This window comes from Geotrypetes seraphini, chromosome 2 (assembly GCF_902459505.1).
Source record: "Geotrypetes seraphini chromosome 2, aGeoSer1.1, whole genome shotgun sequence".
Taxonomy (NCBI): domain Eukaryota; kingdom Metazoa; phylum Chordata; class Amphibia; order Gymnophiona; family Dermophiidae; genus Geotrypetes; species Geotrypetes seraphini.
Genome location: NC_047085.1, coordinates 184,122,059 through 184,138,783, shown reverse-complemented (window position 1 = coordinate 184,138,783; position 16,725 = coordinate 184,122,059). Strand labels below are relative to the sequence as shown.

Below are 16,725 nucleotides of genomic sequence, written 5' to 3'. Positions count from 1 at the left end.
ACAGATCTATCAGAGGAATTCACCACAGTGAAAAAATGTGGCATAACACTTTGGAGTTGAAAGTGTACTTGTGTGGTCGAAGAAATCTGCTGAGTTTGTTGGCTAGAGTGTTCCGAGACCTTTGCACATACACAGCCTTGAGAAATATGTTTCGAGCAACTGCCCAGGTTCCACAGTTCCAAATGTACTCGGCCTCTTGACAGAGGGAGAGAGCCCGTTACACCTTGCTTGTTGATTTAATACCGTGTTTCCCCAAAAATAAGACCTACCCTGAAAACAAGCCCTAGCATCATTTTCGGGGGTAGGTCTTAATATAAGCCCTAGTCCCGGGATTTGCCATCAACTGTTCAACCTGCCCCCCACCCCACTGCGAAGCAGAACCCCTGCTGACCCTCCATCCTTCCCTCCAACCACGAGCAAGCCCTACCTGACGTCATCAGTAACGCGGCAGATTGAATTCTCCAATGGACAAGGCCGAAGCAGCCTGTTTAGAGTGCTTCCGGTCTGACGCTGCTTTGGATGAAGGTAGGGCTTGCTCACGGTAGCTGGGAAGGGAAGGATGGAGGGTCAGCAGGGGTTCGGCTGCGCAGGAGAAATGCTCAAGGGTTATGCTGCACAAGGGATGGGAGGGAGGGAAGGATTGAAGCTGTAGATCAGTGGTTCTCAACCTGTCCTGGGGGACCCCCAGCCAGTCAGGTTTTCAAGATACCCCTAATGAATATGCATAAGAGAGATTTGCATATAATGGAAGTGACAGGTATGCAGATCTTTCTCATGCATATTCATTAGGGATATCCTGGGGGTCCCCCAGGACAGGTTTGGGAACCACTGCTGTAGATGATTCCTTAACTGCAAAAACACACAGGTAGAAGGGAATAACCCACTGGTCAAGACTTGAGTCTCTTTTGCACTGGAAATGCACCTTGGTATTTATTTTGTTGTACTGTTTCACTGCAAACACATTTCCCTAAGAATTAACCATTAATTAGCCTTCAGCCACTACTTAATGTTGTAAATAAATCAAAATTTAAAAAAAAAGTTGTATATTTAAAGTATGAATTATTTTTACCCTGCGCATGGACTGGTAGCGAGGTGCATGAAGCTGTACTACGTCCTTATGCAGAAGCTCTAAGGAACTTTCCAAGGAATAGCTGGAATCCCGCACACCTTTTAGAATATTTTCTTCATAATTATTGGTCATGACTGGTATCACTTCAGACACTTCAAAGAGTGCTGACTTCTTCTTCTGGAAAAAAGATTAATAATTAGAAATGTTGGTTAATTAGCTAACTGAACATTAAACTTTAAGGGCTAGCTTTCTCAGTATCCTGTGGGTATCAAGTTAGCCAACCCATCAAACTAAGCTAAGGACCATGTTCTGTAATTAGCACCTAAAAAGATAGGTGCCTATAGTGCCCATCGAATGTCGATCACTGTTAGGTGCCAATTATAGGATCACACTTTGCAGCACCTAACTTAAAACTTAGGTGCCTATAATGTAGACCAGGGTTTTAAAGGCCTACATTATAGGCACCTAAATCCTTTTGAGAACCGCGCCTAGCGACACCCAATTGTAAACATGCTTACTTTGCTATTAGGCGCCTATCTTTTGTAGAATCATGCCTAAGACAACAAGCGCTTATTGCCCAATTAATTTTTTTTTTTTTTCAATGAATGTTGAGCTTGATAAAGTTCATAATTGAAACCCAGTTACCGTATATACTCGAATATAGGATGAGATTTGGGGGCCAAAAAATGGGGGTCTCGTCCTATATTCAGGTCATCACCCAGTGACCACACGACCCCCCTCCCAGACTTGTTGCAGGCCTCTGCCGGCCTGCCATATGACCTGGTAGGCTGGGACAGGAGGAATCCCTCCCGTCTTTGCCAACTAACAATTTTTTTACCCCCCTTCCCCACATACCTTTTTGTTTTGCCTTTTTGAATCCCTGGTAGTCCAGCGGCGTTTCGGACAGGAGCGAGCTTTCTGCGTTCCTGTCCCACTCAGCCCCTCTCTCCCTGGATGGCTGCCTCAGATCTTGCGGCCAGTGGCACACCCGGCAGGAGCGAGCTTTTCGAGCTCCTGTCCTGCACCACTCCATGAATAGCTGCCACCGAGAATCAGTGGCAGCCATTCATGGAGCAGCACAGAGCCAGGCTGGAGCTCGAAAAGCTTGCTCCTGCTGGGTGCACCACTCACCGTGAGATCCGAGGCAATTATCCAGGGAGGGAGGGGCTCAGGGCATGAGCATGGAAAGCTTACTCCTGCCCGATACACTACTGGACCACCAGGAACTCAGAAAGATGAAAAAAGGAACAAGGGGAGAGAAGGGTAAAAAAATTGTTGGAATTGGCCAGGAAAAGACCACTAGACCATCAGAGGGGGGGAGGTGGAGACAGGGTACAGAGCATGGCAGGGAGTGAGGGAGGCTGGGTAGAGCCTGGCAGGGAGGGGGGGCTGGAGTGCAATGCCTGGGCAGGGGAAGGGACACTGGGTGCAGATCCCGGCAGGATATGAGTCAATCATTTTTCCTTCTTTTTGGGGGGGGAAAAATTGGGGTCTCGACATATTCACATCAAAATATTCGAGTATATACAATACTAAGTATTTGCTCCTAAATTTTCATCTGAACTAGGACAGAATTGAAAAAGGGAAAACATGCTAGCTCAGAAGACTGGTTTTCTGTAATGTGGCACATTTCTTCTACTATTACATACTATCAGATTTTTTAAAAAAACACACTTTTGAAACGTTTGTGGGTTCTATCCATCTTTAGCACATTTTCCTAACACAACCTCGATACTGTTTCCTAGTAGCAAGTGTACATATTTGCTGTTACTGTCTGGCGATAAACTTTTTTTTTTTTTTTTTACAACCCTTCCCCACAAATCTACTCAACCTCTGAGCTTCACGTCCCTATATTCTTGAAGGAAAGTCATCAATAGCTTTTAAGTCTTCCATTGCATAACACACACACATATATAAAAAAATGTCCTTGTATATTTACACATTTTTCATTCTGAACTTCCTTATACTGATTTTTTAACTTTGATCCCGGTTGCTGATGGTCTTGTTCTGTTTTCTCCATGTGAAACTGCCATTACCTTTTTTATCATTAATATCATAGCTCCAATGAAACTGCATCCACCACCACAAAAATAGGCAAGATAAATAGTCACTACAGTCTGATACCAAATTCCACTAGCATTCCCTCTGTAATTCCCCATCTGATCACTGTGTATAAATACATACACCTTTTTGTACGGTTTGTCTGTCACAGCTAAATTTTAACTTCTTTCAAGCAGGGGCTGTCTATGATGAAGCTCTATCTATGTATGCCTAGTAGTGCAATAGAAATGATAAATAATAGCAGCAGTAGGATTCTATGTAAACTATTATATACAATCACAGAGACGATTTTAGATCATGTTAGTATTATCTGTTACCTTGTCTTTAAATACAAAGGCGATATACATCTTGAAATCAAACTGATCCGCAAGAGATTCTTTTTTCTTCCTAAGCTGAGCACGAAGTCTGTTCAGTGCTTGCTTCTTCCGGGAGTTAGGGTCCCCCATTTTGAATAGATGGAAATAATGCCTTTAGAAACCGTCAACAACTATGGGCACTTTCACATGGGACTTTGCTCAACAAAAGCAAGTCATTTTTATCCTTGTTAGTACTATGGCTGAATAGATAAACTGAAAGTAACCCCAAACCCTTCTCAGACTATAATTAACAAGACTCTTTTATTATTAGGGCCACAAAATAACAATGGTGGCTGTCCAAACATGGTGGACCAGAAGGGAATTTGACAGTACCCTCCAAAAATTTCCAATTTTTTGGAAGAAAACAATACATTGATGTAAATAGTTTAACCAGCAGGAAGGAAAAGGGTAATATCAAAAGTTAAATGCAATTTATATGTTCAATAGGAGGTAACAGGCTAAATTAGCCCAATCTTTTAAATCCATTTTTACCCCTTTCTCACAAAGGAACAAAAACAAACTTAAATAGATCGTTTTTATTCTGACAGATTCATGACTATTTCAACCCTACTCCTGATTTTCCCCCTGCTTTTTTTATGCTCGTCTTTTTACAATACTTCGCGGACGGAGCTCAAAGCGGGTAGTGCGAGTCCTCCTGAGAGAGACCAAGAAGTTTTCCTGCCCATGGCAGCTGAGCTAGTTTGCAGAGGAGCGAAGAGGAAAAAGAGTGGAGTCATTTCTAATTTCAGTAGGGCCTGATGGAACACCATGACGGAGCGGGGCGGGGGTCAAGGGGAGAGAGAGACAGACACGGAGCTGTCAAAATCGAGGCCTCTCTCGACACCTTTTACTTTCGGTTTTGATTAATCTTTGATTAATTCCCCGCGTTACTTTTCTGTTCCTGAACTCCTCGCACTGAACAAGCAGCCCTCGAGCTTCCTGGAAACGTCACAGGCGGGGCGACGCAGTAACCATGTCGCGATTTCAAGCGGCGACAGAAGGGCGGAGAGAGCGGGAACAGCTGACTTTTACTAGAGTCGGGGTTACCCCGCAACTGAGACAGTAGGAATCGTTCAACGATCCAAACCCCTCATCCCGAATACTGTAATAACATACAAGGGAAATGTATTCCCTTCGGTTCGCCCCCGACTATCTCATGCCGAACAGCAGTTTGGGGATTACTCGGTTAAGATGGGGGGGAGGGAGCGGTGGCTGGCCTATCGGACGGTTCTCCTGCCTCTTCCCCTTAGCCCGGTACTGTCTGACTCTTGTTAACCGCACCCGGCGGTGGTGCTAGCTGCGGGAGGGCTGGCGATAGTGGCGACGACGCTTCTAGGATCACAGGAAGCCATGTCAAGATAAAATGAGAACCCCGCTGGGGCCCTGCTCCACACTGGCTACTGCCGTTACTGTTGCTCTGGACACCGGGCCGCGCTCTCTACTCCTCCTCGGCCCACCCATAGTCTGGCCCGCAGCGCGCTCACAAGGCCAAAGCAGCCGCCGCCGGGGCCCGAGGCGCTGCGTCACACAGCGAGGGCCGCACAACTGCCCACGCGCCTCGCACCAACGCCTCAACCTCTCTCACTGCCTTTCAAGTTTTCTCTCTCGAGCTCTCCTTTTTCAGTATATTTTGTCGGTTTGTCTGTCCCTTCAACCGTCACTCCCTGAGTCACGCGAACAACGCCGCTTCTCCCTTACGCCAGACGAGGAAGAGGATGACGGAAGACAGAATCGCGCACGCGCAATTCCCTAAACCTCCCTTCCGTTCTGTTTGTCTATCCCTCCCCCTTGTGAAAGAAGGCGTGCGCAAGCCCGTATTTGTTCCCTCTGTCACTTTTGCTTGCGAGGAACCGTTGAAACGCTGATTTTCGAATAAAAAAAAATTGCTATTTTTTTTCTTCTTTCCAGGCAAAGCATTGCAACTGGACAAGTGATGGAAATCAGAAGACAACAGCGGCGGTGCCAAAATGGCCGATACCGTGCGTCACTCACTGATTACCACCCCTTCTCGGAGCCAAGTGCAGACTTTTGTGAGAGAGGGTGACAAAGCGTATAGCCTTAGATATTCGAGAATATAAGAGGATTATTTTAAACAAAGCTATAGAACAAATACGGGTACAAGAAAAAAACGAATGTAAAAAAAACACTACTTTTATCAAGTGAAAGTAATACTATGAAATTAAACATAAGTTTTTTGACCAGTGTACCCTGTTCATTATTCAATAACAGTGTGATTTCTATTAAGGTTGAAGTATAAACACCGCACCGCCCCTTTTACCTAAAGTTGAGATTGACGTCATAATAAATCTAACTTACAGACAGCTGAGTCTCTGCTGTTAAGAAGGCATAGAAAATTAGTAATTTACCAGGATACAAAGTTTATGTTTTTAAACTTTTGTTTTCATTTATAATAAAGCAATATCATTTTGTACAGAAGTAGCTAGAAAATAATTACAAATATATGTACTGTATATCAATTTGGTAACAATAGGCCTGAAAGGAAGGTGTGGCATAGTGATTAGAGCTGCTCCTTCAGCTCTCTGAGGTTATGAATTCAATTCCTGTGACTCTGGGCTAGTGCTGCCCAATTCACAATTTGAATCGATTCACAGATTCATTTCGGGTGAATTGGTTCGAATCGATTAAAAAAAAAATTGGCCTCCCGATTCGGCGACTGACCCTCCCCCCTCCCCCCCTAAAGCAGGATCGGCAGCGCTGCCTCTTGCTGGCCAGCCGCTGCCACTCCTGCTTTAGAGGGCGAGTGGGGAGTATCAGTCGGGAAGTGCTTCTGTCCGACTTCCCCCCTGTCTTCCCGGCATCAGTTTACCTCATTTCAGCAGCCTGGATAAGATCGCTAGAGCTGATCTTAGCAAGCTGCCATCGGGTCTTCCGAGCTACCTTCTCTCTGCTGCGGTCCCGCCCCTCCTCTGACAATGCTAGGAAGTTCTTCTTTACCCAGCGTGTGGTGGGCACCTGGAATGCGCTTCCAGAGGACGTAATAGGGCAGAGTACGGTATTGGGGTTTAAGAAAGGATTGGACAATTTCCTGCTGGAAAGGGGGATAGAAGGGTATAAATAGAGGATCACTGCACAGGTCCTGGACCTGTTGGGCCGCTGCGTGAGCGGGCTGCTGGGCATGATGGACTTCAGGTCTGACCCAGCAGAGGCATTGCTTATGTTCAGCTCACCATAGAAAAATTTAATTTGGTCATGATTCTTTTCGCAGTGTCTAAGAAGACTCCCAAGAATGTTCAAGAAATGTTCCTCTTGATGTAATCAAGTGATCTCAATGACGGACTTATACAATTAGTGTATCGGGTGCTTTATAATTGACCACAATCCTAATGATTGTTCTTCTTGTTTCCAAATGCAGACTAGAATTCAAAGGCTCAGCATGTTTAACACGAGAAGCCATTTGGCTCCTCAAAGGCTTGTCCTTTGGCTTTGGAAGCATCAACATCAATGGCTGCCCATTCATCAAAAACCACCACTGTCGAGGGTGTCTTTACCTCACTTAACATCAGACGTTGTTAGTCTGCCCTGAGACTGGTCACCAAGGATGTGTACAGGTTCAACATTATTCTTGTTGACACTAAAGGATCACAATGCTGAACGTCAGAAGAAGACCAAGAAACATTAACATCACTCATCAATTCGGTGCCAGGAGCAATAGAACATTGGAGGAACCGATTCCTAAGAAGTGTCAGCACCAAGAGGATCGTTCTCCCTCTTTCGTATAGGTGCCATTATAGGAGTCATTGGGCAGCCAAGTCCCCACTTCGGCACCAACACCTTCTCAAACTTTCCACTTACCGGCTCCCAGCTTTTGCTGATGCCTATTTCAGATAAGCGATACTGGGCAAACCTCAGGGAGGAGCTAACACAGAATCTGTAGCATCAAGCCGCTTTGGTATCAAGGGTGCTTGTGTCAGTGGAGGCTCAGTCCCTGCTTCAGCCTGAAGTTCAGAACCTGTGCACTAAGCTCTGACATTGGTGCTTCAAAGGGTGTCGCAGTCTGCCTTGGTGCAAGCATCATTGACATTAGTGGGGGGCCTACACAGAGTCAACTGGCAGGGATGCACCTTGATGATCTAAGGGGTGTCAACATCATTCTACTAGTCTGAGGTGGACTGAACCCTTCTCCACTCACTCTGACTTGGGGGAGAACTCTGACAGGGACTACTATTGGAATTCAGATAAGCAACCATGTTACTTCTCAGAGGAGCAGTCATTTGGCATCCCATCTGACCCGTCACCACCTCAGAAGAGAAAAAAAGAATCTACCAGACTCTTTCACTGGCTTTGTCATGGAGATGGCTTCAGCCATCCCATTTCAGTTGTAGACAGAGGCAGACCCTAGGGCTGAGATGTTTGAGGTTTTGGGCAATGAATCTCCTCCCAAGGCAGGAGTCACAGTAGTATTGCACCCTATCCTTAAGGACACACTGATGAGAAATTGGAAGACCCCACTCTCAGTGCAGATTGCATCAAAGAAGGTGGATACTCAGTGTCATATCTAAAAGACTCCCAGATTCGAGAGGGTCATAAGAACATAAGAATTGCCACTGCTGGGTCAGACCAGTGGTCCATCGTGCTCTGCAGTCCACTCACACGGCAGCCCATAGGTCAAAGACCAGTGCCCTAACTGAGTCTAGCCTTACCTGCGTACATTCTGTTTCAGCAGGAATTTGTCTAGCTTTGTCTTGAATCCCTGGCAGGTGTTTTCCCCTATAACAGCCTCCGGAAGAACATTCCAGTTTTCTGCCACTCTCTGGGTGAAGAAGAACTTCCTTATGTTTGTACGGAATCTACCCCCTTTTAACTTTAGAGAGTGCCCTCTCGTTCTCTCTACCTTGGAGAAGCTGAACAACCTGTCTTAATCTACTAAGTCTATTCCCTTCATTATCATGAATGTTTCGATCATGTCCCCTCTCAATCTCCTCTTTTCAAGGGAGAAGAGCCCCAGTTCCTCTAATCTCTCACTGTACGGCAACTCCTCCAGCCCCTTGATCATTTTAGTCGCTCTTCTCTAAACCCTTTCGAGTGGTACCGTGTCCTTCATGTACAGCGACCAGTGCTGGACGCAGTATTCCAGGTAGGGGCGTACCATGGCCCAGTACAGCAGCATGATAACCTTCTCTGATCTGTTCGTGATCCCCTTCTTAATCATTTCTAGCATTCTGTTCGCTCTTTTCACCGCCGCCACGCATTGCACGGACGGCTTCATTGACTTGCCGACCAGTACTCCCAAGTCCTGGGGGGTCTCTCCGAATACTGCACCAGACATCCTGTCTTTTTGTGTATAAGATTTTTGTTACCGACATGCATCACCATACACTTATTCATGTTAAACCTCATTTGCCATGTTGCAGTCCATTTCTCGAGCGTGTTTATGTCACGTTTCAGGTCTTCGCAATCCTTCTGTCTCATCACTACTCTGAATAACTTCGTATCATCTGCAAATTTAATCACCTCGCTCATCGTACCAATTTCCAGGTCGTTTATAAATATGTTGAAGAGCATGGGTCCAAGCAACAAACCCTGCGGCACTCTGCTCGTGATGCTTTTCCAGTCTGATTATTGTCCATTTACCCCCCACTTTCTGTTTCCTATCCACCAACCAGTTTTTAATCTATGTGAGTATTTTACCCTTGATTCCATAGCTTGCAATTTTTCAAAGTAGTCATATATGCGGGACCTTGTCGAATGCCTTCTGAAAATCCAGATATACAATGTCGACCGGATCACCCTTGTCTATCTGCCTGTTTACTCCCTTGAAGAAGTGCTGCAAATTAGTCAAGCAAGATGTTCCTTTGCTGAAGCTGGCTGGTCCTCATCAGGTTGTGTCCGTCAAGGTGATCAATGATGTGGTCCTTTTTCAGCGCCTCTACCATCTTTCCCGGTAACGAAGTCAGACTCACCGGTCTGTAGTTTCCCGGATCTCCCCTCGAACCTTTCTTGAAGATCAGCGTAACATTCGCCACTTTCCAGTCTTCCGGAATCCTTCCTGATTTGATCGACAGATTGGCTATTAGTTGGAGCAGTTCAGCTATAGCCCCTTTCAGTTCCTTGATTACCCTCAGATGGATGCCATCCAGTCCTGGGGATTTATCATTTTTAAGTCTATCAATCTGCCTGCATACCTCTTCTAGACTGACCGTTAACCCTGTCAGCTTCCTCACCACTCTCTGGTGGTACAATCTGCTCTCAAATGAGCCAAGGGTACTAGAACATATGCTTTGGTTCCCCCAGGCAGGTAGGCCAGGACCTTGGATTCGTTTTGGGAGAAAAACATTTAAGGCCTCAATGCTCATTGCTCGCAACCAGTCCTATCAGCTCTACACTAGCATATACTTGAGGTCTTTAGCTCGTGGTATGCTTTCTGTGGCTGATTCTCTCCTACAAGAGTAGGCTGATGAGCTGCAGTGCAGGAAATACATGACCAGGAGCACATATGATACTTTTGGCATCAAGTCTAGACTCTCCGCTATGGGTGTGGGCTTGTACTGACTCTCACAGCTGAGTGTCTCTGACCTTGAACTAGCGGTTCAGAAGAGGCTCACAGAATACTTTCCCATGGAGACAACTTGTTTGGGTCAAGGTAGAAGAGGTGGCTGACTACCTTTAAAGAAACATACAGACACTATCCAGTCCCTGTCTCGGCAACATACAGCTGCCTCCTCCTCAACTAGGAGATTTTATGACGGGCAGAGACAGTGTCCCTACTACTCCAGCAGAATTCCCAGCTAGCTTCCCAGTCAAAGTAAGGGATGAGTTTTTGACTGGCTCCAGCAGAGGATATCCACCATAAAAGTAACTGTCCCAGATGATGTACTGATAGGGAGGAGGTTGAATTTTTCCATCAGCAGAGGTTCCTTGTAAATTCTGACCAGTGAGTACCGTAAGCAAAGCAATACTTTTTTATTCTGCAGCATTCTCAACATAGCGTTCGACACTATTGATCATCCTTTCACTGCACAACTCTCTGAAATTGGACTCTGAAATGTTGCATTACGATGGTTTGCCTCCTTGAAAAATAGATCCCATAGCATACAACTCACTGATGTACTATCGAAACCAATCAAATACAGTGTTCCGCAAGGGGCTCTACTATCTCCCTATTATTCAATCTCTACATTAGACATGTCCTAGGCATAGCCCGCAAATACCAAATACAGATTCACTCCTTTGCAGATGACATCCAACTATACCTACTGCTAGGAGAAAACTCTGACGTCCAAATCGAGAAACGCCTAAACTGCCTCTTGGAAATCAAAATTTGGATGTCCGTCAACAAATTGCAACTAAACGCCTCAAAAACAGAACTACTTTGGATCCGCAAAGAACATTGCAACTATGCTGGGACTCAACTACCATAACTGCAAAAGACCAAGCACACAGCCTAGGAATACTCCTTGACTCTAACCTATCCCTTTACAACCATATCTCTTAGGTGGTATCTTCTTCCTCATTTTACTACCTGCGACAGCTCTGGAAAATAAGGAACTATTTTTCTGAATCTGACTCACCCAACTACTGTATGCCTTAGTCCCCTCCCGCATGGACTATTTTTTTATTTATTTAGATTTTTATCCCGTCCTCCCAATAGCTCAGAATGGTTTACAAGTAAACATACACAATGGAGTGTAATTGGACATATAAGATATACAATAGATTTAAATGTTTGGACATACAAGACTGTGCAGTAGTTTAAATACAGGGAATATACAGCAAATTAAGAGCAGAGTTTAAGTATAAGTAGTTTAGTTTAAATACAAGTTATTTGAGTTTAAATACAATTTATTAGAGTACAGACCGAGAGAGGACTATACCGAAATTTAGGGAGAAGATAGACAGGAGAGAGAAGAGTAGAGGTGGGGCTTAAGGGGGTGTGTGTAGACTGAGGGTGACCTTTAGTTGAAGAGGAGGGTCTTTACCATTTTTCGGAGTCATTAATGAGTTCTGTAGTCTGAGTTATGGGGGGAGTTGGTTCCAGAGATGGGGAATGAAGTGGCTGTAGGAGCGTTTGTGGGCGGTTTCTGAGGGGAGGGACCTTCTGGGGGGAATGCATAGGCGTAGCTCCGATTCTGAGTGGAGGGTGCGAGTGGGGGTGTAGATGGGAAGCTTGGATTTTATGTAGGAGGGGGTGATGGTATAAATTCTTTTATGCGCTATTGCCAGGGCCTTGAAAGCACAGCGTTGGCTAATTGGGAGCCAGTGTTCAGCGCGGAGTGCTGGGGAGATGGGATCATGGTAGTTGAGGCTGTGTAGGAGGCAGATAGCTGCATTTTGGACCCGTTGGAGGCGCTTGAGATTATTTTTGGTTAGTCCATTAAATAGGGAGTTACAGTAATCCATTCTGGAGAGGACATATGCGTAGAGGAGTTGGGCCAGGTCAGGTGTGGAGATGTAGGGTTTGATCCTTCTCAGTTGGCGGAGGTAGTAGAAGGAGGTGGAGACTACTTGGGATATGTGGGCGGATAGGGATAGGTGTCCGTCTAAGGTTACTCCTAGGCTGCTATCTGATCTGTTGCCGTTAGTAGAGTGGAGTCCCATGTTAGTGCACTACTGCACTGCTAGACTACTGCACTGCTCATTCAATGGTCTCACGGTGAAGAACATATGATGTCTCCAACATGTACAAAATTGCCGTTAGAGTAGAGTCCTATGCTAGTGCACTACTGCACTGCTAGACTACTGCACTGCTTATTCAATGGTCTCACGGTGAAGAACATATGATGTCTCCAACATGTACAAAATGTGGAAATCAGACTACTAAAAAACCTCCATGCCCATGACCCTTTCTCCCAGGCTTTATTGTTGGTTCACTGGCTGCCTGTAGCCAAACACTGTGTCTTCAAGGGCCTGATGCTAGCGTTCAAATCCTTGCATGACATGACACCAGGTTACATGACAGCCATGCTTCCTCAATACGTGCCAAACAGGTCCCTCCACTCCCAAGATGAAATACGCCTCAAAACGCCTCCTGGTCATGCCCTTCAACTGCAAACTGCCAAACATAGTTCTTACTCCCACTTTATACTAAGCCACTGGAATCGACTGCCCCCGCAGATCAGATCCCTTGAAGGACTCCTCAACCTTAGGAAAGCAATAAAAACATATCTCTTCACCTAACTCTCCAAACACAACCGATGGATTAAAAGAAATGTATAATGGTACTAGATCTTTGGTATATGTCACCTTAGGTTAAAACTTGTATTGAAACATCTTGAACTGTAACTATTGCAAATTCAACCTGTAAATTGCATATTATGTATATTGGTATTAGATCCCAAGTATGTATCAAGTTAGGCTAAAAACTTGTATCAAAAAACTTGTACTGTAAATGGTAAATTGTATATTATGTATGTTAACCTGTAACCCGTTCTGAGCTCTTTGGGGAAAACAATTTAAATATATATATATATATATATATATATATATAAAAAGATGGGTTGTGGACACCTGGAACGCGCTTCCAGAGGGAGTGATAGGACAGGGTACGGTATTGGAGTTCAAGAAGGGATTGGACAATTTTCTGAAGGGTATAGATAGAGACAGTGGCATATGTGGCATGTGGCACCCGGGGCCCATCATTTTTTGACACCCCCCCCCCCTCATGGAAAAATTTTTTTTTTTTTTTGCAATAACCATGAAATGGAATAAATGGTCAGAATAGAAACAGGCAGTGAAAATTTTCTTTTATTGAACCTCATTTATGTAACCATTATTCCAAACATAACATAACATAAATTATGTCGGAATTGTCATGACATCAGAAGTACATATGGAGTAGTTGCAGGTGATGCTTGGGACAGTTCTGATTATGTTAGTTTGGTTTTATGTGTTTTTTGAATAGAAGGGTTTTTATTTCTTTTTTTAAGGTTTTGTAGTTTGTGGTCGAGGTCAATAGGTTGTAGAGTTGGGGGTCAAGTGTTGCAGCTCGAATGGCTAGGAGGTTGTCGAACAGTTTTTTTCTTTTGACGTTTTTGGTTGGAGGGTGTGTGAATGGTGCGTGAGTTCTCCTATGTCTGTTTGAAGTGGATTGAATTATTTAGCTGAAGAAATTAGTTACCCCCCCATTCCACACACATTAATTCTCTTCCATTTTTGTTCCCATTATAAAAAAACACTGATAAGTTCCCAGGAAAAAAATACATTAAAATAAGAAGTGAAACCAAAGGCCCCTACAGATGAGAACATAACATAAGAATAGCCTAACTGGGTCACACCAATGGTCCATCATGCCCAGTAGCCCATTCTCATGGTAGCCAATAGTGCTGCCCGATTCAGAGAAAAATATTTCATTCGATTCGATTCACCCTGTTGAATCGATTTTTCGATTAGATTCACTGTTAATGACACCGCTTTTTAAGTTTAAACAAAGTATAACAATAAATTTCACAACAACAATAAATTTCACAAAGTACTTAAAAAAAAAAAATCACATTTTTCCATTAAAGCAGTTCTGGAGACATTTGCTTGAACAGTCTTTTTTCCCAGTCCATAAGCAAGCAATATGAAAAAGATTTCCTTAATTATCTACTCAAACATTTTTGCTATTTACTTTCATTGTACCTAGACTATTATTCAGTAGAAAAAATTTAGTTTGTTCAATCAAGCAGAACATTCACTCATAGAAGTCCAATGTCCACACAGGATTTGATTGAACAAACCATATTTTTTCTACTGAATAATAGTTTAGGTATACTGAATAGCAAAAATGTTAAAGCCACACAGAAAAGTAGTAAAAGTCAATAGGTTCTCCAAGTGGGAACAACCTGATGTCTCAGCACTTGAGGAAAAGACCACGTAATAATGTTTATAAGATAAATCATATAAATGATTATACTGAAGCAGGGTGTCCTCAGCATGAGAGGTAAGCGAGAGGAGAGAATTCTCCAGTGCTTTACACAATAAGGCTCCTCTGCCTGCAGTGCACACCATCATAGGACACCTCAGGTGTGCTCAAATTAATCAATGTGATAAATTAAACAGTGATAAACAATTGGTCAATCACAAGAGTGCAAGATCAAACAGGTTGTTCCCACTCAGAGAACCTATTGACTTTACTGCTTTTCTGTGTGAGTAGATAATTAAGCAAATTTCTGATAGCCTACAGAACTGATTCTCACCTTCCATCCCCAGCCCCCAAGACTTACCAGACCCCCCCTGCCGATGCATTTACTTACTGCCTGAACTGGATATTAAATCGTGGGGAAGAGAGGAGAAATGCGGGGAAAGAGCCAGCCAAAACTAGTATTTGTTGCTGCTGAGTGCACCAATCCAGGGCAAGCAGACGCTTCCCCCATGTCTTAATAACAGACAATGGACTTTTCCTCCAGGAATTTGTCCAAACCTTTCTTAAAACCAGCTACGCTATCTACTTTTAACATAACTTCTGGCCACTTCATTTTTAAGCTTAGATCTTTCCTTCCAAACAGAGACCTTGCTAGATGTCAAATACAGCACAAGGTAACTTCACATGGACTTAACTGTGCAGGAAATGAATCTCCTCATACACCCACCATATAGTGCAAAAATGTGCAAAGGTCTGTTTTTTTCTTTCGATCACTACATAGCCTAATGCCACACAAGCAGCGCTGTTACAAACATATTCTGAAGGTCAATGCTAAGGTTGACAAAGTTTCCTTCCTTGGACCAGAAGGAGATACTGACAAACCACTGGAAGAGATTCTAAAACAACTACCCAGAAATAACACCCAAAGACCCACTCAGTGTGTGAACCAGTTGAGTGGAGTGGACTAACTGGGGGTGGAAATGGGCCCAGAGTTTGCTCAGCAGAATTTCCCAGACTACCTCTTCCTCTCAACACACTGACATGCTACCACCACCACCAACACTAGGAACACCTCACCGAGTATGCCAGCAATGCTTATAAACTTTATAAAACACATTATTATATTTTCTTATAAAGCATATATTTTAACTGAACTCAGCCTTGCCATTCACAAAAATAGAAAAGTTCCCATTTCAAGCTGTCTCATGTACACTTTTCAAATCTAACATATTGTAATCACAAAACAGAAAATAAAATTATTTTTTCTACCTTTTGTTCTCTGATCAATATTCAAATCTTGTTGGTCCCAGGCTCTTGTTGTCTTGCTTGCCAGGGTCTCCTTTCTCCGTGCTAACCATCCGTCTGCCATCTCTGTTCTCCCCTTCCGTTTCCCTTCCCTCTCCCGGAGATCTGGCATCTTTCCTTTTTTTTGTCTCCATCCACAGATTCACCTTTTCTCAACTCCCCACCACCCCAGGATCCACCATCTCTCCCTTTCTGTTCCCAACTATCCTCCTATCCAGTATCTCTATCCCCCCTCCACACCATCCCCTGTTTCCAAGTTCTCTCCCTTTCTGTTCCTTCCCTCCCTAAATCCCATTATGCACCATCTCTCTCCCACTCCTCTGTTTTTAGACCCATTATTTCTAACCCCCAAAGTCTGGCATATGCACGTATCTTTGAACCCCCCCTTCCCTCTCTCCCTCTGTGTACTTTTACACCAGGACCCCCCCTCCCCCGAAGGTCTGTCCCCCCTCAGAAGGGCTACACCCCACCCCTGAAGACCTGCACCCCCCGAAGGACTTTACCTCCCACCCGAAGGTCTGTCCCCCTCTGAACGCCTAAACCCCACCCCTGAAGGCCTGCACCGTCCCCGAAGGATTGTACCCCCCACCCGAAGGTCTGTCCCCCCCTGAAGGCATGCACCCCCCCTGAAGGCCTGTCCCCCCTTGAAGGCCTGTCCCCCCCCCCTTGTAGGCCTGCACCCCCTTGTAGGCCTGTCCCCCCCCCCCCTTGTAGGCCTGTCCCCCCCTTGAAGGCCTGCCTGCCTGCCCCCCCCTTGAAGGCCTGCACCCCCTTGAAGGTCTGCACCCCCCCCCGAAGACCTGCACCCCCCCTTGAAGGCCTGCCTGCCTGTCACCCCCCTCCCCCTTGAAAGTCTGCCTGCCCGCCCGCCCCACCCTGAAGGCCTGATGCCCCGACCCACCCCGAAGGACCATTCGCCCCCCTGGCCTCCCTATGAAGCAGCCGCAGCAGGATCGCGACTTCAGCTATCTTTGCGCTGCTTAGGAGCTGCTTCCTGCGCCGGGCTACCTTAAGCTACTGCCCCCCCCACGCCCGAAGGACCGCTCGCCCCACTGACCTTCCAGCACACCTATGAAGCAGCCCGCAGCAGGATCGCGACGTCAGCAATCCCTCAGCTGCTTGGGCGCTGCTTC

General features: G+C 45.1%; 1 protein-coding gene across 1 annotated transcript in view; it reads right to left on the bottom strand.

Moving 5' to 3' along the window:
- The window catches only part of C2H6orf62 (chromosome 2 C6orf62 homolog), a 59,548-nt gene extending 54,275 nt beyond the window's left edge, over window positions 1-5,273 (bottom strand). The window contains exons 1-2 of the mRNA XM_033934493.1: window positions 3,448-5,273; window positions 1,070-1,246 (exon numbers count right to left, since the gene is read on the bottom strand). Of these exons, the coding sequence (XP_033790384.1) occupies window positions 1,070-1,246; window positions 3,448-3,576 (306 nt within the window). The 5' untranslated portion in view covers window positions 3,577-5,273. The remainder of the gene's footprint in view (window positions 1-1,069; window positions 1,247-3,447) is intronic.
- Between the last annotated feature and the right edge of the window lie 11,452 nt (window positions 5,274-16,725).